The sequence below is a fragment of the Hypomesus nipponensis genome, chromosome 5 (genome assembly GCF_054491055.1).
Source record: "Hypomesus nipponensis isolate SF chromosome 5, ASM5449105v1, whole genome shotgun sequence".
Taxonomy (NCBI): domain Eukaryota; kingdom Metazoa; phylum Chordata; class Actinopteri; order Osmeriformes; family Osmeridae; genus Hypomesus; species Hypomesus nipponensis.
The window spans coordinates 8,023,454-8,044,426 of NC_140365.1; the positions used below are offsets into that span (position 1 = coordinate 8,023,454).

Below are 20,973 nucleotides of genomic sequence, written 5' to 3' on the forward strand. Positions count from 1 at the left end.
CTCTTATTCCAGCGGGCTACGAATACAATGTTGGATGTCGCGGCTCTGTGGGTCCAATATCAGTATTGTATCTTAACAGTTTAGCAGAAGTCTTGATGTTATGGCTACGCGTGGTAACCAGTGTGCAATGGACACAAAAGTATCCAGATTGACTCGCGCGTCATTGCGCGCTATGAACACTCAGGTGGGCGTATCCTCTTCTGTTGTATATTTCTCCGGAGGTATCCAAGCGAACAAATATCCACCGAACCAATTAATAAGCAGAAGGTGATGTAAAATCTAATTAGTAAATTATTTCGAAAAAGACAAATAACCCGGAAGAAAAAAGGACGAAACATATTAATTTAATTTTCATATATTGATAAACACAGGTCTTTGTTTGGCATTCTTAAAACTCAACTATATAAAAGTATCGATAAAATGATTAATAGCCTAATTTCTCATTTGTTGTAGTCATAAGCAGTGTATATCGCCACCTGCTGGTTGAAAGAGGGAGGAAACTTTCTTTAACCCTAAGGTAGGCCTATACATTTAATAACATTAACAAAAACGTAAATTTAGTTTCATGATTGGCATCTCAAACGAGAAAAAAACAACCACTGACTGCTAGATAAACGAATTAACGAATAATGACAGACAAACGAGAACATTTCAATAATGTTTGTATTTAAATCAAACACAATTTAAATATATTATAGATTAAGTATACATTTACGTCAGAAGACAATATTATAGGTACATAGTACCAAAAGTCTTTTCTGGTTCTCTTCCACATTTCAAAGAGGTTTAAAGTAATGACATTGTTATATTCACTGAGTACATCTTCCAATGGAACAGTCTTCGTTGAGATTTTCCTTCGTCTCAAAGTAACACAAAAAAGAAATGACAATCACCATGAAAAGTACTGACATTAATATATGGAGGGGCAAACCAGAAATCTCTCTATATATATATTCAACATTTATAACATGGAGCCTGGAGTTTTTCATTGCAACTGGAGCACTTTAGTCCATAAGGAGTATTTCTTCTTCTATGTTCTGTAATGATATGGACAAAGTGCTGGGGGTTGCTACAAGTGGTTGGCCAAACCAGGAAGTGACATAGGTCCATTCCAGTTTTACTGTAACATTTCCAGCCATTCTACAGTACATTGGAGCACAGCCAAGGCAGGACAAATAAATCGCATCAGTGACCCTCTGGCAAAACCCTCCAGCAGGGCCAGGTAAAGTCAGTGTGCATACACAAGTAAAACTGTACAAAGCCCCAAAATGATGGCTTCAAATAAAACATGTATGACATTTCCAAGCCACTTCATCTAAAAACAAGGAATGGGCCATGGAGGTGGGACTGGGGGGCAAAGAAGGCAGAGAAGGAGAGGAGAAGCACATCTTCGTGGAGCCTGTTAGGTCCCTGCAGACAAGAGTTATAGAGACTCGTTACAGAGTCACAGCACTGACTGAGGTTGGTGTTTCTATCGTTCTCTCAGCACCGTAGTGTGTCTTTGTCCACCCAGACGTGGATTTGTTCTGGAGTGAGCCCGCTGTGCATCCTCTTGGGCATCCTCTTGGTTTGACCTCGACCCTCATCACCTCTTCATTCTCACAGAGGAATTCAATAGTGTTATAGAGCTGGAAGGGTGGGCGAAATACTTCATTTTTGCGGTTTTTTTTTTTTTTTTTGGTCACACATACTCGGACGCCCGCGCTCTGGCGCGGATAAGATGACTCGGGAGGTTATGGAATGCCTTGTTCTTTCCTTGACGGGATGTGTTTCATCGTAGGTGGTGTGCAGCCCTGTCCAACTGCAGGTAGGTCCACTTGTCTCAGGCGGAAGGAGAAGGAGGAGTGCCCTTTGGTTCTTCAGAGGGGTCATAACTGCGGACAAACAGATTAATCTTTCAAAGACTTGGACTATTGCAATACGATATGAGATGTCCTCTTCTTAAGAGACAGGCCACCTATTTTTGTGATATATTCGACATAGCTATGTGGACGTTATTGCTAAGTCGACACAGGGTTTGGATAGAGCTTTGACAATATCTGTATTTCAGCTTTCCTAAATCAACACTCTGCACATGCTAGATTTAGATTGAGATCTTTTAGGCCACTAATGTCTACAGGCTGTCCAATCAAAGCGAGACTGAAGGGCCAGACATTCTATACTGTGTTTTCATACAATGTTCAGTGGGTTGTGTGATGTCACCGCCTACCTTGGTGGACTTGCCAGGGGTGTCATGGTGTGCCTGGTTTATGACATCATTGACAATCATCTTTGCTATCTTCCAGGCCATCTCTTCCTGGGCCTGAAACACCAGACACAGTACCAGGGGGATTAAACTACAGTCACGCCCAGGATTAAGTGTTCTTCTCATTAGCGAGGTCATCTCATAGACATTTCAAAGGACTTAGTTTACCTCGTCTGAATTGCCTTGAACCCATTTCTTCATGGCTAAGGAAAACATGGAGCCTGTGTGAGAAGAAAAACATTTTTTTATTTTATTTCACAACAATGAAATCTGGTCTCTTGGATGCCTCGAGTCATTTTCTTCTCTTAAAATAATGTGATCTGAGAAATAATAAATAATAGATTCCTTATATCCTCAAGACATTCCAAATCTGAGAGCCCTGAGTTTGTTTTGGGGCCTGGCTTTTACATTTTTCAAAGCTCTGTCGGGTTTGAAACGATGATGAGAATAGAGGCAGACAGAGAGGGCTCTATGCTCCTTCGACCAGAGTGCACGAGCTTGAACAGCAGCAGACAGTGAGACCAGATGACAAACAAAGGAGAGAAGAAAGAAAGAAACGCAAGGAAGAAAAGACGGCAAGCACGACGACAGATGAACAGCTTCTCAGCGTCTCCGACCTTTGGATTTCCTCACATCCGGCTCGGGTTCAGCCTCTCCGATGAACTGGCCCAGCTCGTTCACCTTCCCAAACGTCATTTTCCTGCAGAGGGCACAGTCATGACAAACTGCATCTCGGACGCCATGTAGGACAGAGGAGAGACAGTCGTAGGCCCCTGGGTTGCCCTGGGCCAAGGACACATCGGTCTCTACGCAGACTTGGCCATGAGACATGCAGCAGCATATCGAAGAGGACTCTACAATGAGGATTCATGGTGATGCTTATTTTTTTTTTTATTTTTATTTTTTTACATGTTTGTGCTGATGGGGCATTAATCACGTATTAAAGCAGCACACTTGTTCCAACATCAAAGAACACCTCTTGGCACAGCAATGCTAAAAGGGGGGCAGGCGATGGGGTGGTGGTGAATCTCTAATAAGGCTAAATTGGCTCTGCTAGCCTAGGACAGAGAGAAGACAGAAAGGCCGGGGTCTTACCCTGCGTACGGGCGCTGGTACAGGGATTCTGGGTCGAGGCTGGCGATGTCCACCGTTATCGCCTCGTCAAAGTTCTTCAGGATTTTCACAGCTGCCTTTTTGGTACCTTGCTGATGTGGGAATAAGGAATACACCGTTTTGTCGTTAACATTTTTCTTCTTTTTTTTTCTTTTCTTGTTGCAGTATGTGACGCTATCTTGGAGCCTAGAAATGCCTAGAAAAGCCTGAGTAAATAATGTCCATGTGTCTGCTGAGAGAAGGTAAGGTCAAGGGGTCAGGGTATAGCCTGGAGCAGGTGTGTGTTTACCTGAGCTTGAGACCCGTCCGCTGTGTTTGTGCTGCGGTCGCCTTCTGTCGAGGCACCTTGACCCGGCGCGCTTGCGTTCACAAACTCATCCGCCCGAACACAGTTGATAAGGTCATTCAGGTACTTGTAGTAAAGGTTACTAGACAGGAAACCTGGCATGTAGACCTGACCGGGAACACAGAAACGGGATGAACTTTCCGTTGCAAAGAAGAACCCTTTGAATTTCACTGGATGCTGCCACTGCTACAAATGTCTCCCATAGTCTTCGGGGCCTGGCTGTTTCTACCTCCCCATCTTGCTTGATCTTTGGCAGCAGCGATGCAGCACTAATTCTCACTAACATCAGGGAGCCTGTAAAGGGGGTCGAAACGCCCCCAAGGTGAAGTACAGTCAAGGTCAAAACAATAGTTCAAGCAGAAAACAACAACCGACGAAAGCGGAGAGTCTTGCTTTTTGCCGCGGTGCAGTGTGATCTGGACTGGAATGGAATGGAGTGCCGACTTGAAAAGGTAAACGAAGGGGCACGAGTGTGGAGTGGGCTCACCTTCTCCATGGTGGTCCAGGCCTGTCTGAGAGGAGTGGTGAAGCAGTCTGGGAGGGGCCCTCCCTCGCGACAGATATTCGACTCGATCTCCATACGCACTGCGTCGTCGAAGCCCAGAGGGTTGGTGGCTTGGAGTGAGAAATATCTGGAATAACAGATGAGACAAACGTGCCAGCATGCCAATAGATAAGAGTAGTTGCTTGAGAAGCCAGTTGGACAGTTCAGTCATTTTCGCTTTATAGTATGTGGTTTTACCATCCTGTAAAAAGGAGACTTACTTGTCGTAGAGGATCATGGCGTCATTCTGGGCCTCCTGGCCATCGTACTGGCCCTTCTTAGCAGCTAGCTGGTCCTGGAAGTTGTCTGCTGCCAGCCAGAACTGTAGCACATTCACTGCCTCCTCCTTCTCCATGTACTAGGGGCACCAGTGACAGAAAACAGGTGTCAAATGTAGCTGCATGTCTGCCTGCATCGGTTACAGTGTGTATTGTTTGTGTGGTGGACCATCTGTCTCACCTCAGAGAAGTAGAAGAGGGCTGATTCGCAGAACAAGATGTCTGCCAGGAATACAGAGCCACTTGTCAACACTTCAATCTGGTATTTGCAGAAATGATGGTTCCTCAAGAATTCAGTAAAGTGCCTGTGAAATGAGACGAGATATAAACAATTGCCATTTTCTATTTGATGGAGCATTTTATGGAGTAGGGATGACAAAGCACACAGATTAAATGTCATCCTCACGGTGCCAGTGCAAATCATTACAAAACACATTCACTTCACATTCACTCGTGTGGAATGAACAGGGATGACACACAGTGAAACTTACTGTTGTTCCAGGATTGTGAAGACTACAGACTGGGCAATTACAAAGCAGTTTGGGTCCACAAGCCCATCCTCGCCGCAGATTTTAGCTGACAAAATAGACCAAATTATCCAGGGTAAAAAAAAACGAGGATTCCATTTAGGATTCATGATGAATATTCAATCAGAAATAGAGTCAACCAAAGAGGTTATGAGTGGATTTCTTACCAACAATGTCATTTCTGATCTGTTCGGTGATAGGGATTGGCCTAGCAGCGTCTGGAGAGATGTACTTGGTGAAGATATTCACGGCATCTTTCTCTATACCTGAAACAGAAATAAACCACCCACACGATCATTCTCTGAGCACTCAACGTGAATAATAATTGGTGGTGATAGTGGTGTGGCTGTCCAAAGTCATGGAGTAGATGGAGAGACGACTGCCCAAACGTACTCTTCATGAGCTTCTCTGAGAGGTCTCGGAGGGCGTTGGTGGACTGGGTCTTGAACGGCGTCCCGGGCCTGGAGGAGGGCTGCCTGCTGGGCGTGTCTGCTCTGGGGGTGCCGGGCCGCTGGCCTGCCTCGGGGCCGAAGGAGTCCCTGTGGACGAGCTGCCCCACGGGGCTCTCGCTGGTACTGTCCTGGGGGCTGGGAGTGAGGGGCTGGGAGGAGGGCAGCCGGGCTACCAAGGATGTCTCTGCGGGGTCCGGGGAGGCGGGGATGGAAGCGGGCTCGGCCAGGGAGCTGAGTTTGACCGAGTTGAGGCTGTGGGCTCGAACCCGGGACCAGCTAGTGGAGCGGAAGCTCTCGGCCTCCAGCCAGAAGCGCACCAGGTGGTCGGCCCCTCGCGTCTCCAGGAACAGGGTGTAGTAGGGCACGGCCACGTTGTCCCGCACGATCTGGTCCACCGTCTTGGACAGGCGAGAGCGCGTCTCCTGAGCCAGGTAATTCACACTGGAGCGCCCTGGAATACACCACAGACACAGCTAGAGTTACGCCTTTATAACCAGGGTGGAGTCCATGCCGCTGCAGACGCGCACCGCTCGAAATCCAACAATAACACACTGCTGTCAATAATCTATTCAATGGCATAGTTCCCGGGTCACGTGACGAGCGCAGCCATGTCAATGAAGCTGGAGGACTCCATTCCACATTATTGCCACAATTAACGGTGAGCTGACTGAGGCGTTCTGTGATAGCTACTGGTGCTTTTGTGTGGCTCTCATATCAGCTCCACAGACTGGGCAGCCTGCCATAGTGGTCTCTGCTATGCCAGCTTTCCCACTCCCTCAACAGGAGTTTGTTCCCTCACAGCACCGGTGACTACATTAGCAGTAGCAGCAGTAGTACTAGTAGTAGTAGTAGTCATTCCCCCTGGCCTACAGACTTCCAAGCAAGCATGACCTCAAAGCTGCAGCACAGGTTCAACCACCTTAACAGACCTGCTGCAACATGTGGTGTCTTCACCATCATAGACAATAGTGGATGTGTATTGAAAGTGTCAGGGCAAGGTTGAAGTAAACCTCTCAGGGCGCCTGAATGGCTCACATGTCCAAGAAGTATTTTTACTGCAGCAGATCAGGTATTATTTTTGTGGGTGAGGACTTTATCCTACTCTCAGCTTTGTTCTACTGAAAGGCTTTGCAGTGGGTTTGGTGGCGTGCTGGTCAAAAGGCTAACCCATGCATGAAGGCTGTGTGAAGGCTTCGCAGGATTAGCCTATGAGCATTCGTAGTTGGCAGTGAAGCCCATTTCAACCGGACCGGCAGTCCAGTGGCCCCACTAATATGACTCGACCAGCCAACTCAAGCGTGGACACGTCCGGTCGAAAGGAGGCAGCTTGGGAGGAGTTCACTCTACAGTACTTGTCAGTGCCTTCAAAAACACAACATGTAAACCATGATCGATGACAAGGGCCGTACCGAGATCCCCGAAGTGTTCAGCCTCCATATGGCTTGGCTGCTTCTTGAGGATGGCTGTGCGCCCACGGGCAAACGAGTCCATGTTGGCGGAGATGGCGTTGATGGCCACGTGGCTGGGCCCAGCCGCTTCCTGGATGGCATGGTGGTTCCTGGGGCCTGGAGACGGGGGGTGGGGACTGGCTGGCGCTGCGAGGATGGGACAGTTCAATTCAGAAGAGTCCGTTCAATAAGCAGTCTCAACAGGGACAAAGTCTGTCTTCAATAGGCAATGCCGGGTGAATGGCCTGCTTTCTTAGGTTGTGGTTGCTTGGTTGAGGGCATGGGGTGGGGAGTGATACAAAAGACAGGGCTCTGTGTGTGTATACAGTATGTGTGTTTTAGTTAGAAATGACTCTCACACTTAGACAAACCCATTCTAGCTTCGCACTTCACCTGATACTACTGATATTGCTTTTAGGAGCCATGGCACAAGTATGTCTGCATAGTTTACCTAAATATATATGGCTTTTACTCAATGATTACAGAAATGAAGGCAGACCACTGCACTAACTTCATTTGTTAAGGAGCTAGAGACAGGCTCTTTTGAAGTGTACCATCATAATCAAAGCACTACTATTCCAGAGGCATGTGTCAAAAGTGCTTTGAAATAACGAGCAAGGACTTCCCCCTAATCTCTCTGCATTACCAACACGAGCATACGCAGCTACCTATTAACATAGCAGTCATAATTCTACAGAGAGGGTGCAATATTACCTACCTCTATTGACTTTAGCATCAGCTGGTTTCTCGAGTTCCTTGCCTTTTGCTGTGGGCAGAAAGGAAATATGACTGTAATTAGAGCACTGGAACATTGGACTGACAATACAAAGGCAGATCAGTAACTCCAATATCATGCCTTTATTCAATGAAGGGTAAGGAACAGGCATGATACAGTGTTTAATGCCAGGTAAGGCCTCAACAGTCCCTTACATAATGAGTCAGGAAACAGATAGACCTGTGAACATTGAATTTTGTCTTTTAACAAAAGTAATTATTTCCTTTAGTTCTATGGGAAGATACATAAGAGAAAGAGTTACTTGCTTGCACAAAATCAGGTATGAGAACATAATTTTAAAATAACTATCAAAGCCAGGTCTACACAAACATGCACATTAGTCATCTTCAGTATATTATGCAACCTAATATAGCTGATAATATTGCTGAATGAAACGGAACCTATGTTCACAAGAGGCACTTCAGGCAGTCAGTGAAGGAGTGGGTCAGCTGAACTGAGGAGCCCTTGAGGGAACCTTATGCATTGCACTGCATCAGATAGTAGGCACATGCTAACTCGAAGCTAGTATCTAGCTTCGTGAATCCCCATAGCATAATACCTTAAGGTGTCAAGCAAAACAACTACATGGAAATATAAGACGTGAAATAACCTGTCTTTTGTACCTGCAAGACAATATTGAGCCTTATACCGACATGGTGCATGTAAATGTAGTTTGTCAATGCAAAGTGACATTACAACAAGCTTTAGGCATGATCTGACTTGTCAATGCAGTGTGGCTATAAAGTGTCACTTTAGGGCCGGAGATATACCCCTTAGGACTGGCATAGGCCAAAGAACCGACCTGCAATCACGCCAGTATGCATGTTTACTAGCTACATATAGCTTTAACCAAAGCTTAGAAGCTAATGCAGTGTGTTAACCTAAGTCCTGACCAACGAAAGATGACGAACAGCAACATATCAGAAAACCATGCCAATTTAGAAGTGTGTAGCACTATGTAATTGCTCTTACGACTGATGTGTTCATATTGAATTTGGATTTCAAAACACCGGCCGCTAGCGCCGATTGACATCCGTACACACGCCAGCAACCTGGCAGTGTGTGCTAAGCTAATAGTTAGCCAACGTTTGATGCCGAATAGGTATAGTTAACGCATTACAAGGATATTCACATCTATTTATGCTAGCAAGGGCTGGATACCTACGCCTGCTAGCGAGGTATGGCTTGCAATAATAATAACTTTGCTAAATTAGCTTGATTTTTAAAACTGGCACTGAAAATACGTTCACAAGTGCACATTCCTCAACGTCTGCCGCGAGTGTCTTAGCTAGATAGCAACACCCTAACTCGCTAGCTAGCTCACACTAGCTCACACTTCCTCACCTTTCCTCCTGAAAAAAGACATGACGATTTTCACGCTCTAAATGTATCCTCAGCTCAAAGACAACATCCCGTGAATTTGCGAGTCCCTTCATTCATAAGCATCGATTAGGAACGACGGTGTTCGATTTGGCTGCAACCACGGTGAAGCTGTCAAATCCCAAATCTAGCCTTTCTACAACCAGTGGCCATAATGTCAATAAACGTTACACTTCCGGACTGATGCGGCAGCATTGTGGGAAACGTTGCATTATTTGCTATGGGCCATAGAGGGGGGGGCAACTCTGTATAACTATAATAACCTGTTTAATCATATAACTTTCCCCACTATTGTATAACATTTCTCTATGTGTTATTTATATATTTACAATAGTGTGAATACTGAATTTATTTGGCAACATGGACTAGCTCAACTACTGAGGGTCATTAACTATGTTCACATTCTTATTAGCTTTCAATTACTGACATGTTATTACAATTATGACCTTGAAAATAGTAGGTTGACCAAAATGGATCAAAGAACTGATCGAAATAAATATGTAAACAGGTTTTGCACATTTATTGCAGTTTAAGATGAGTATTAACAAACTATAACCAATGAAATGCAGCTAAATCACTTTTTATGTTCACAACATACAACCTAATATAGATCACAATTAACCATCATCTGTTATTGAAAACCAAGAAACCAAAATAAAATGCTTCATGACATGATTGAATTAAGATTGATCATCATTTTTAGTCCCGCCCAATAATGTGAGTTTCCTTGGGTCGGTCGATGCGGTAGACAAACTCGGCAGGCATGAAGTAACCAAGGTACTCCACCGTGTCAGGGGTGGTGTCGATGTAGTAGTGCCCTCCTTCTCCATGGTGACTGAAGCAATGCGTATGTTCCACACGCAGGTCCAAACCCTGATTAAAACAGAGACATCGCCTTGGTACAGTAGTTATGTTTTGAACAAAGCCATCATTTACTGGTATAATAATATGGATTGATTTGGCTTTTTAAAGGATCAAACCTTGAATACTTACAGGATCTCTGGAAACCATAACAGACTGGCAGATCAGTGGAGCGCTGACCACAAAGTGTTTGAGCCAGTTGTTAACTTCATCATCGGTGTTGAGAGGACAGGCTGAGAACTCTCTTGGCTTTACACAGGAGGGCGCCAGAACAAAACAGAGAGTAAATATACATTTTACATCTTAGGCCACCGTTTTAACTACTGCCAATGGATAATGTTCTATGGCAAGGCAATACGGAGCCAGTACATAAATCTTCAATGACAACATAAAAGTGCCTATACCATGATGTGGATTTTGGCCTTTCCCTTCTGGATGATGAAGGTTCCACCAAGAGCCAAGCTCTTATCAGGGTAGTGAGCTTCTAAGGTCTTCCTCAGAGCTCCAACAAGGCTGTCCTCTCCTGTTCTCCTTTTGGCTCTCACCTCTATGACCTGACAAGGGAGGAGAAACAATCACATTCAGCAGTGATTACCCAACCAGTTCAGAGTAACTTTCCTCCTGTTAATCTTTATTGACTTCAACCTCAAGAGTAAACATAAGTTCATGAACACAACTCGATTTTTCTTGTTTCACCTTAATGCTTAACCAGAAGGGAGTATTATTTGCTAGGACGAAAATAATGATTAGAATAGTCAATAACTACTTTTTGCAAATGCAAATACTTAGGCACTTATATTTAACACAAATAACAGTAACTTTATACTGGCATCAATTAACAAATTATATTCACCACAATATTCTGTCTGCACACCATTCACCCCTCACCTTTCCAGGCTTTCCCTCACATGCATACAGGTTGGCCAACAGTCCAAAGTCACAGCCTGGGAATCTATCGCTGTATTTCTCCTGAAGGCATTTCCCATCGGCTGGGTTGATGGATGAGAAGTAGCTGCTGTTCACTGCAGGCCTTCCCTCAGCTTCAGTCAGTACCAGAGGCATCATCTTGGGATGTACATAAGAATGACACCTCATTCAATAAACGGATGATGATAAACCAGACTGAGAATAAACTGCTAAAGCATGAAATTGTTCAACTAGCAAACCTCTGCATTCATTCCAACAACTCGGGAGGACACAGCCCCTGCACCGAGAATGAAAGCTCCTGGTAGTTCCAATTCCTTTGACACGGAGTTCATGTTGTACTCCTGGGAGAGATGAATTGCAACCTTTAATAGCCTACGTCAAAACGAACATCACTTATGAACTATGACTAATATATTTTGGAGAAAGGTTTACCTTTTCGACTTTCACCAAAGGTACTAAATAAGGCACTCCCCCCACATCAGTTATGCGAGGTTTTCCGCACAAACCTGCATAGTAAACAGATCATTATAGAAAACGTTAACACATTTAGAAATAGATTCAATTTAAGTAAGGTTTCAAAGTATCAAAAAAGTGTTACCTTTCACAGGAAATCTAAACGGGTCATTGCTGAGATCTGGACACTCGACAACGGAAACATTCGCGTCAGCGAAATTCTTTTTAAGTCCATTCTGCAATACTGCATTGAGCAGAATGAGAATAAAATAAGGCGCAGCTCTGGTAATTCGTTTGTCAGCAATTAATTTACTGCACTTAATGGTAATGTTGCAAGCAAGCAGAAATATATTGTAATTTAGGCTACTTATTAAATGCATGCTTACCATTGCATAATTCTTCAAGAGCAGGGACATGTAACTGGAACTTTTCTGTTTTACTGTTTTCTGCCATTCTCTGTCCTGAAGTTATGAGTTCTATGCCAGACTGCCGATCACCTGATTGAGAACTCGACTCGGGGACAAACTTTGGTCGTCCAACCAATTTGCGTTCTCTAGTCTATTTACTTCCTGTGCCGTAGGTTGACACAACTGAAAAACGCGCTGATTGTTCAGCCGAATTTATAAGATAAATGCCGTAGAATCAATCTTACCCGTGTGTTTGTTTACATCAAGATTAAATACTAAATAAGTATGACGGCAACTGGAAATGCCCAATGTTGTAGCCAGTTAGTTGAAGAGGCTTTTTTAATAGCTGCAGCAAAGGAATCACGCTTCATACTTCAGACGCCACCCCCTGATGTTGTGGCATCAATTTCACAATATTTCGATGATACGCTTGGCTCAAACGAACAGACAAACGAGGACAACCCACGTCATGATATTACTGACAGTACTCGGCATTCAGCAGACAGGTAAGCGTATCTTCATGAACATGAATACTCAACATATCTACAGTTGTAGATGGAACGGAAGAAAGGCTGTCTGCTACAGCCGCTGTCTGTCTCTGCTGATTAAGCCAATTCAAAGTTGAAAGTATGGAATACATTTCTTTGTTCGTGCTCCTGATGCCTTGCAGTGTTTATTTTTATTTTTCAGCGATTCTGGGGACAGCTTTTTCATAACCCAGCACCCATTGCCAGAGGCGGTGAGGTCAGTGAGAAGACACCAGTCAAAGGACAGGTCAGGACCCAGATGTTCCACAGAGCAGTTAGCGGATGGGGAGGAGGACGGGCCTTCCAGTCCCCGCATCAAGTCCACCTCAACTCCTGGGAAGTTTTGCAAGGCTGGCAGAGGATGGAAAACTGGGAAATGTGTTCTCAAAAAGTACTCCTTTCCCTTCCTTGAGAGGGTTTATCAAGATAAACAACACCGGATACCCCGGGGGTCTTCAAGAGCCACACATACAACAACCAAAAAGCATGTAGAACTTGTGGTAAGGTATCTTTCCATGAACTAAAACATATTTTTGTCCTGTGTTTGAATTTGTCCTGGCGTTATGCATGTGGTCTGTTTCCCATTGTTCCATTGGACTTGGTACTTGTAACAGAGGTCAGCAGTTGGAGGTTTTCTGAAATGTGTCGAGGCATTAGAGAAGGGAACTTCTTCGCTGTTGGCGTGCGTTGACGATGGAGACGTGTCCTCTCTGTCTGAGTAAGTTTGCTGCAGTACAGCTCTATTCTTTGAGGAGAGGCTTTAAACGGTGCAGACTGAAAAGGTTTACCAAACAGTCATTTTTAGCTTAGGCAGATCCATTTGGTTTGGTCCTGTTTTACTTCTCTGTGGTCCGATTTCAAAAAAGACAATTCAAATCGGTGGTTAACATATTTCTGTAGAGTGGAAATGGCATCCCTTTTTGTAGTTCTTTTAGCTTAAACAAAAGCTGTAATGATGTGTTGGAATTCTCCACAGACTGGAGGAGGAGGAGGAGGATGATGATGAGGAGAATGATGATGATGATGACGACATCAGAGTGGTGGTGGGTCTCGCAAAATCAGGAATTTTCTCTTTCTCAAAATGCATGTTTGTTCTCATTGGAATTTTTGGTGATAAATTACACAACATGAAACCTCTTTATTTTCTCCTGACAGGAAACACAACTGTTCACTTCGCTGATTCAAGAGCAAGACAGACAAGCTTGGTACACTCCTCCATGTAAGAGTACAGACAACATAGCAGCCAGTACTCAGTTAGCAGCCAGTAAGCAGTTGAATAGGCTCAACTCGAGTACGGGAGGATCTCCCACTGGAAGCCATGATCAGCAAGAGAAGAAGAAGAGGGCTACAGAAAACCTTCGGAAGTCTAGCCGCATGAATACTAAACATTCCGTCAAGACAATAGGAACAGTGAACATCCATAAAGCCAAAGAGAAAACCCCTCACTGGGACAGTGGAGAAAATGACTTGAGTACGGAAGGATCTCCCACTGGAAGCCATTCTCACCAAGAGAAGGAGAAGGCTACAGCGAAGTCTTGCCGCAGGAAGTCTAAATGTTCCGTCAAGACAACAGGAACAGTGAACATCCATAAAGCCAATAAAAAGAAGAAGAAAAAGAATGCTACAGAGAAACCTCGGAGGTCTACCTGCAGGAAGACTAAATGTTCGGTCAAGACAACAGGAACAGGGAACATCCTCAAAGCCAATGAAAACGCACCTCACCCGGACAGTGGAGAAATTGAGGAGGAGAACGTGCTGGTTCCCAACAAGATGCAAAGGACATACTTTGATTATCCTGCCCTACAAAGTGTCAAAGATGGCATAAGGGAACACATCGAGATCCCGCGGGAACACGGGCCAAAAGAGAGGCACAACAAGCCAATCGAAGCTTCAGACTTGGCCAGCGGCCGTACAAATATCGAAGGGGAAGTAGATGCCGCACCAAATCGCGAGACGGTTCACAAGGAGGGCGAGGAGGAAGGTGTGAGCACCACAGATGCCGGCCACATGGAAGAAAGAGAAAATAAATGGAAGAAAAAGAGGAGGAGGGCTTCACCATCTCATGAGGATGAAGGAGTGGGGCTGCAAGAAGGGAGGGGTCCTTCATCGCCTTCAGTGGAAGACATTGAGCCAAGGGGAAGGAAAGAGAGTACAAAAGATAAGCCTGCCCATACGACCTTCAGACCTCGGACGAAAAAGAAGAAATCGAAAGACTCATTTTCTGTCGTTCACGAAGACACGGCAGCTACACTGGAGATGGAGGGAACTGAAATACCAACAAATAAACCTAAAGACAGAAGGAGACTGCATAACCCAAACCAGGATTTCTTTGTTACAGAGCACAGTACATTACTAACTTGATGTCTTTGTTTGTCTAGAAGTGGGGCTCTTTATTTTCACGTTATCAGTGTCAGTTTCACTGTTGAAAGAGACCGTTTTGTAATAGGTGTCTCACAATACAATAAATGTATATTTGTTTTACATTCAATTAAGTATGCATCCCCAAGACTCACCTGATATTGATCCGCTTGAGTTTAGATCCTACATTGCCATCTAGTGGACAGGCTGTGTTAATGTTAAAATCTACAGTTGTAAAATCAGTCATGAAGTTGTCATTATTTGACCTCCCCGTTTCATGGGGAACTATCCGCTCATGATAGGCGTTATAGAGTATTAATATGAAGGAAGAATCTCAGGTAAATGGGGAGGTAATATATTTTTTCTTTATGACTGATGCTTAACGGACCAAGGAGAGACTTTGGAATTGCCCACCTTGTTTTAACCTCTTAGCCAACAACAGTGCGTTGTGGAATTACCTGTATCGTTCAAGTAGTGGGAGGATCTTCGCTCAGCGCTCTGAAGTAATACAGTACAAGTCCACGGAGTTATGTACGGTGAGTGACCGCAGTATTCCCGCGGCGGTATTACATAAGTAGCCTATCCAGCGAACAGCCTTAAAGAAACGTTAACACTAGATTTTTATAATTTGGGCAACTTTTCTTTGCTCGTCACGAAGTCTTCAAGCTCCTGAAATCAGTTTTTAATTTCAGCTTTTTCAGGCTCCTGTCACCATCAATATGATTGCGTGTCATACACTCTGTTTACGCGAAGCAAGACGAGTTGCTATATTTGGAGGCACACATGGGAATGAAATGTCTGGAGTCATTCTTGTGAATCTATGGAAAGATAATGGAACAGAGATTCAGAGGAAGGGTGTTGAGACAAAACCCTTCATAACAAACCCTAGAGCCGTGAAGCAATGCACTAGATATGTGGACACGGATCTAAACAGAGCCTTCACGATAGAAAATCTCAGGTAAACAGCCTCTTATATCATGTTTCATGTGTCAAGATTCATTTATAATCCTGGGTTATAGAGTCCGGTTATTCACCTACACTACCATCAATAGTCTACACATTGGACGATAAAAAAGGATGTGCATTAATGAATTGTTATACAATCCACGTTTTACTATCAAATATTATTAGCTTATGTAGCCAAGGGGTCATATACTGTTTTTTATCGTACAGTTCAGTGGTTTTGCAATAGCTAGGCTATTTGTGTGAATAAGGTAAGTATACAACGTAGATCTGTGAATTACAGCGCCAAGTCAAGTCTAAATCCCTGTCAGCTGATTGCCAACCCTTCCCCCTTCCCTGTGTGGCCAAACGTTAGTGAAACGTGACCGAGGTCGAAAACTCCATGAGCTATTTCCTCCTTCATTTATATAATATTTACCAATTTTATGGGTGTTTGAAAATAAAATTGTATGCGTTATGGTGCCTTGGGTGATTTTGGTGGTTTTCAAGCGATTATACATTAAATATATTTAAGGTTGAACCTCTTCAAAGACTAATTGTTATTTTCCATGTTGGGAATGATTTCACAGACTGGCTAGCTGTTATTGTTATGTTCTGTACTTTTAAAAGTGGTATGAGTGCATTTTGAGCCACCATCAGTCTATTGAACCACATAAGCCTGACTATTCAGATAACAGTAGATTTGCGCTGAAAGAATTTCTATATGGTTTGGTGTGTGGGGAGAGAGAGAAAAATAGGGGGCATACAAGTGCTATTATGTGTAGTTGCTTGGAGAACAATCTGGCTCAGCATCACAGCATGTGTTGCTTTTAACCTGCCAAAAAGGAGAACCAGGATGGAATGTGTTGAGAATCTGGTGAGTTCCGTGTGGTTAAATCCTTAGTGTCTGAAGTCACTTGGAAGGGGGTTTGCACTAGTTCTCAAATCAGCATCTAAATATGCATTGACCTTCAGTAACAAGTCGGTAACTACCAGCTCAAACGATATATTTTTGTCTGAATCTGAAAAGCCAAACTGTGGTCTTGCAGGAACACCAACAGGTCACATTGATGAGGATCACTCTTCTTTGTATTCAAGGACAGGTTTGTTGTGCTGTGGCTGTGCAGTTAAACCTGATTTCCTGACAGGAAAAAAAAACGGTTTTATCATCAGGTTCTGAACACTAAGGGAAAAGTTCAGCTTTTCTTTATCTTGGAAGGTTAAATACAATGGTTCCTACTGGCAAATTCTCTGTCAATGATTGACATTGTTATAATTGTAAGGCAATGTGAAGTTTGTTTTTGCAGAACTATGATTCAAAGATTGTGCCTCTACAGCGCCCCTGGTGGAGAGGACCTGCCCTATGAAGTTCAGAGGGCCCAGGAAATCAACAGGATATTTGGACCGAAGGGAAGTCCAGATGCCTTCGATGTGATCTTTGACCTCCACAACACCACGTCCAACATGGGCTGCACTCTGATTCTGGAAAGCTCTGATGACCACTTCAACCTCCAGATGATGAGTTATATCAAGGTATTGCCATCTTTCTTTGTTCTCACTCAGTTGTCTTGGCATTTCTTCGTTGACCATTGGCCACAGTCCTTGCGCAATGATCTACTCAAGAACGAGAATAACCGGTGCAGAAGTCAACCACAGGAAAACAGATGTCAGGAAGGTGGCCACAAGACACAAGGGTCAGAACCCCAGCAGGAAGCACAGCTGTGATGCTAGAAAGTGCTTTTACACATTATTTGTATGAAGTGTTCCTGTCCGATAGGAAAGGGGAAATATGTGGTAGATTGTTTGTCCAGCCTGTGAAAGGACCTATTTTTTTTGTTTTGTAGAAAGCCATAGCTCCAGACAGTTGTCCAGTTCTGTTGACTGAGCATCCTCTACTTAAGTATGCAACGTCACGCTCAGTGGCCAAGCACCCCATTGGTGAGTCCAAAGTCCAGCTCAGAGGGCAATGTCTGGCAAGACATGGGGAAGTTCTGAACGCCACTTTACGGCATCCAAAGTCAAATTTAAGTACATTCCATTTTACATTTGTGACACATAAACGTTATTTACAGGTGCTTTTCTCATTTCAGGTCTAGAGGTGGGGCCACAGCCTCAAGGAGTGTTAAGGAGCAACATCTTCGAAGCTATGCGACTCGTACTGAAACACGCACTGGACTTCATTGAGCTTTTTAATTCAGGTAAAAGCTGTGAAGACTTACCAGATTACATGTCGGCTTTGGTTTGCCGCACAGGAGCACGCCCTGTCAAAAGGAGGCCAATGATTGAACCAAGTCGATGCATCGCAGAGTGGTAGCACAGAATGCTATGTGGCACAAGCATATGTGCGCACACACTGTCCCCCACAAAAGGATTTGCTCTGATTTCAAAAATATGTTTGAAGCAGTTACATGCCCTTTTTCAGATGACCCATAGGCCTGTCATCAGTGATGTATATATTTATAATAAGTAATTTATTCACTGGACTGTTATGTGCTCGCCCTGCAGTCTGGCAGTGTCATAGTAATGGGTGACATTTCGAGACATTGCCTGCGGGGTAATGAGTCATCACACATGCCGTGTACTCCTTATACGGTAGTCTGTCTGACGTAAATATCTATTTTAAATATTGAATTCATTTCTAAAATAATCTGTTTTGTAATTTATTGCCTTTGTCCACTTCCGAGGCTAAATGTTTGCATGTTTAGTGTGATGTTGTGTTTCTTCTCTTTTCCGTTAAAAAGTGTTGGGGGTAGTGTGTGAATTGCAATCGGACGGTTCCCTGACTGTCCAGCTACTGAATGGCATACTTGTTGCAAGTTGGTTAGTTTCCATGTCATTAGGAACTGGCTGGGTTTCGTAATCTTGTGTTCCAGAGCCCCAATGATGTGGATGAATGCCTGGCCTCACTGATGGATTGTTTTGTGGGGGTTTTTCACTATGAAAGTCCACAGCCAAATGAAAACAACACACTCTGTTTTTTTGTTGTTGTGATGGACATTATGAAGCTTCTGTTAATAGACGTGTACTGTAACTTGTGAAGGCTAACAGGCGTTCCTGCTGTGCTGTGTGTTGATCAGGCATGGAGTTCTCCCCCTGCACGGTGGACGTTTTCCGAGTCTCAGAAAGGATGGATTATCCTAGAGACGCCAACGGAAACATCATAGCCATGGTGCACCCAGATTTACAGGTACCTTTGTTTCATGCAGATATCCCCATTCCAAGACATTTGTATGTTGTACGTCGAAAATGTGTCTGTGTGACTGTGACCTTCGACCTTTTCTACCAACCTGTTGAGTGAGTTTAAATGTTTGTTTAGTATTGAATACACCAGCAAGTAAAAATGAACGACCACAGTCTGCGTTTGGTAACTCAAAATCCCACCTTTGCCAGACTAGCAGGATTCCGAGTTTCTTCCACCAAAGCACTGTGTTAAGTCGGCCATCTTGTTTTTACTTCAGGACTGTGACTGGGAACCCCTGAACCCTGGTGACCCCATGTTCCAAACGTTTGACGGGAGAACCATCCAATACGAAGGTGCTGGCACCGTCTATCCCACGTTCATTAACGAGGCTGCTTATTATGAGAAACAGCAGGCGTTTGTGACCACCAGGCGAGAGACCATAGCAGCCAGTGGTATTAGGAAAGCATAGAATAGAGTGACATGCAGAGTGAGTTATTTGTGTATTAACACATTGCAGTAATCACATTTTTATGATGAAAGCACAATGTTTTACAGAGTATTTGTTTGGATTTCTACTGTTTGTTTAATTGAATATTCGATGATTACTAACTATGCAAAGTGAGTAGCACAAATTAAAGATTTAATACTGTGAACATTTTTTAACCAAATAAGGGGATAGTGGTAATAAAGATGTAGTGTCTTTACAATCTATTACCTTTCTACAATGCATTTCTGTATAAGGCAAGTCATTTTCTATGAGATGGAATAAATAATAAAGTGTTGCAAAGGGACTATTCATATGTCTTATATTAGTGGTACATTAGTGGCTGGATCTAATACTTAAAGGTAGACTTAAATGTGACAGACACACTATTCCTGCAGGATCTAACATTATGTATTGATCATCTCTGGGATGTGGTGCCCGTTTTTAACGTCTAAGGAATAGTATGAAGCACTGAATAAAATAAATGTTTTATAATCCAGTTGGAAATCTACCCGCAACTTGTGAGTCTTGCATTTTCTATACAGTATTTTGTGATAAGACAGTTGATGTTACATGGTGTGTGGCCTTTCATTACAATAACTGAACCTCTTGAGCTACCTTTAATCCCTGTGGTTGGTATCTACAGTATGGTGCTGTCCCAATATTGCCTTAATGAAGCCTATACTGTTTGTAAATTCAGTTGCAAATTGCATGACCTTTAACATTTGTTTAGAATATTGAATTTAGCGGAAAAAGAAACACAGACGTGTACAGTTGAAACATAACAATAAAGGTGATTTGTTATCCTGTGGATAGGTACTTGTGATGGGGTTTTAAACATATATGTATGTGTTTAACGTCAGGTGGTGAAAATATGTCTTATGATGTCATTGCTGTTATTTGGATGTTTTGTCTGTTAGTTTTAATGTGTGGTATTTGGAAATGAATGGTTTTGGCTTGATATCAAAACTGTCCTATCCTAATTTGTACTAACTAATTTTCTTTTAAGTGTTCTTTTGTAAGATCACTAGTAGTCAGATGAATCATTTCCCCTAATAAGTATAACATTGTATATTTTGTTATCCCTTATTTGAAAACGATACAATCAATAAATAATATCCTTACAATCATACAATCAATATTATGGTCCATGTTGTTTTTAATACTGTGTTGCCCCTAATAATTTGCTAAAAGTCATGCTTAGTTTAATTGAACCATTTATGTGATTATGCTTTATATGACCACAAGAGAGCAGCAAAGTATCTTAGATTTCGAAATCTTATCAAGTTTATTTGAATTGTTCATACTGTTAGTTCCTTATGATGTATTCTACATTTGTTCTCCTTCTGTATTTGAACATAATTGAGGTTATATATCTAACGTTGTGATTTCAGTACACTAGACTAGTGGATGTATCATTAACATTTGTCATAGATAACGTTTGCCCAGAATGGTTAATATTGGTGTTTCTACATACCAGACAGTTGGCAAATAAGAATTGACGAGTAGACAGTTCACACTTCCTGTAATGTTAGTACTTCACCCTCTCCCAGCTCTTAAGTCTAGACTATCCACACACTCCCTCCCTTCTCTATTCAGTATAGTAATCTTACCAGGCTCTCAACTCAGTATTGACAGGAAATCAATGATTCCCACAGGCAAAAGAAAGCTTTTAGGAGAATGATACTTTAGTTCTGGGCACAGTTCCAGATGGGCTCTCAAAAT

At 43.2% G+C, this 20,973-nt stretch overlaps 4 protein-coding genes across 6 annotated transcripts; 2 read left to right on the forward strand and 2 right to left on the reverse strand.

Moving 5' to 3' along the window:
- Nucleotides 1-645: 645 nt before the first annotated feature.
- Nucleotides 646-9,283, reverse strand: akap10 (A kinase (PRKA) anchor protein 10). 2 transcript variants are annotated; one of them, XM_084698768.1, is made up of 15 exons: nt 9,073-9,283; nt 7,672-7,719; nt 6,915-7,100; nt 5,447-5,956; nt 5,221-5,319; nt 5,018-5,102; nt 4,708-4,831; nt 4,470-4,606; nt 4,192-4,336; nt 3,648-3,812; nt 3,341-3,450; nt 2,863-2,945; nt 2,414-2,466; nt 2,210-2,302; nt 646-1,874 (listed from the first exon to the last, which is right to left on the reverse strand). In XM_084698768.1, exons 1-15 carry the CDS (start codon nt 9,092-9,094, stop codon nt 1,869-1,871), a joined length of 1,866 nt encoding a protein of 621 aa, XP_084554894.1. In that variant the 5' UTR covers nt 9,095-9,283; the 3' UTR covers nt 646-1,868. The 2 variants fall into 2 exon arrangements, with proteins under 2 accessions (XP_084554894.1, XP_084554895.1); XM_084698769.1 differs by lacking the exon at nt 6,915-7,100.
- A 326-nt stretch (nt 9,284-9,609) lies between these two features.
- Nucleotides 9,610-12,147, reverse strand: bkgd (beta-keto-L-gulonate decarboxylase). The gene is made up of 8 exons (XM_084698224.1): nt 11,736-12,147; nt 11,495-11,593; nt 11,329-11,402; nt 11,136-11,237; nt 10,858-11,034; nt 10,374-10,523; nt 10,102-10,218; nt 9,610-9,981 (listed from the first exon to the last, which is right to left on the reverse strand). The coding sequence occupies exons 1-8, from the start codon at nt 11,800-11,802 to the stop codon at nt 9,808-9,810; spliced, it is 960 nt and encodes a 319-aa protein (XP_084554350.1). The 5' UTR covers nt 11,803-12,147; the 3' UTR covers nt 9,610-9,807.
- Nucleotides 11,918-14,771, forward strand: LOC146288268 (uncharacterized). Its single transcript, XM_084698223.1, has 5 exons — nt 11,918-12,262; nt 12,447-12,783; nt 12,898-13,001; nt 13,260-13,326; nt 13,439-14,771. The coding sequence occupies exons 1-5, from the start codon at nt 12,042-12,044 to the stop codon at nt 14,642-14,644; spliced, it is 1,935 nt and encodes a 644-aa protein (XP_084554349.1). The 5' UTR covers nt 11,918-12,041; the 3' UTR covers nt 14,645-14,771.
- A 114-nt stretch (nt 14,772-14,885) lies between these two features.
- On the forward strand, nt 14,886-20,387 carry aspa (aspartoacylase). Of its 2 annotated transcripts, XM_084698225.1 has the most exons (7): nt 14,886-15,177; nt 15,334-15,599; nt 16,921-17,116; nt 17,428-17,521; nt 17,674-17,781; nt 18,661-18,770; nt 19,042-20,387. In XM_084698225.1, the coding sequence occupies exons 2-7, from the start codon at nt 15,361-15,363 to the stop codon at nt 19,231-19,233; spliced, it is 939 nt and encodes a 312-aa protein (XP_084554351.1). In that variant the 5' UTR covers nt 14,886-15,177; nt 15,334-15,360; the 3' UTR covers nt 19,234-20,387. The 2 variants fall into 2 exon arrangements, with proteins under 2 accessions (XP_084554351.1, XP_084554352.1); XM_084698226.1 differs by lacking the exon at nt 14,886-15,177 and having other exon boundaries at nt 15,510-15,599; nt 16,878-17,116.
- Nucleotides 20,388-20,973: the final 586 nt, after the last annotated feature.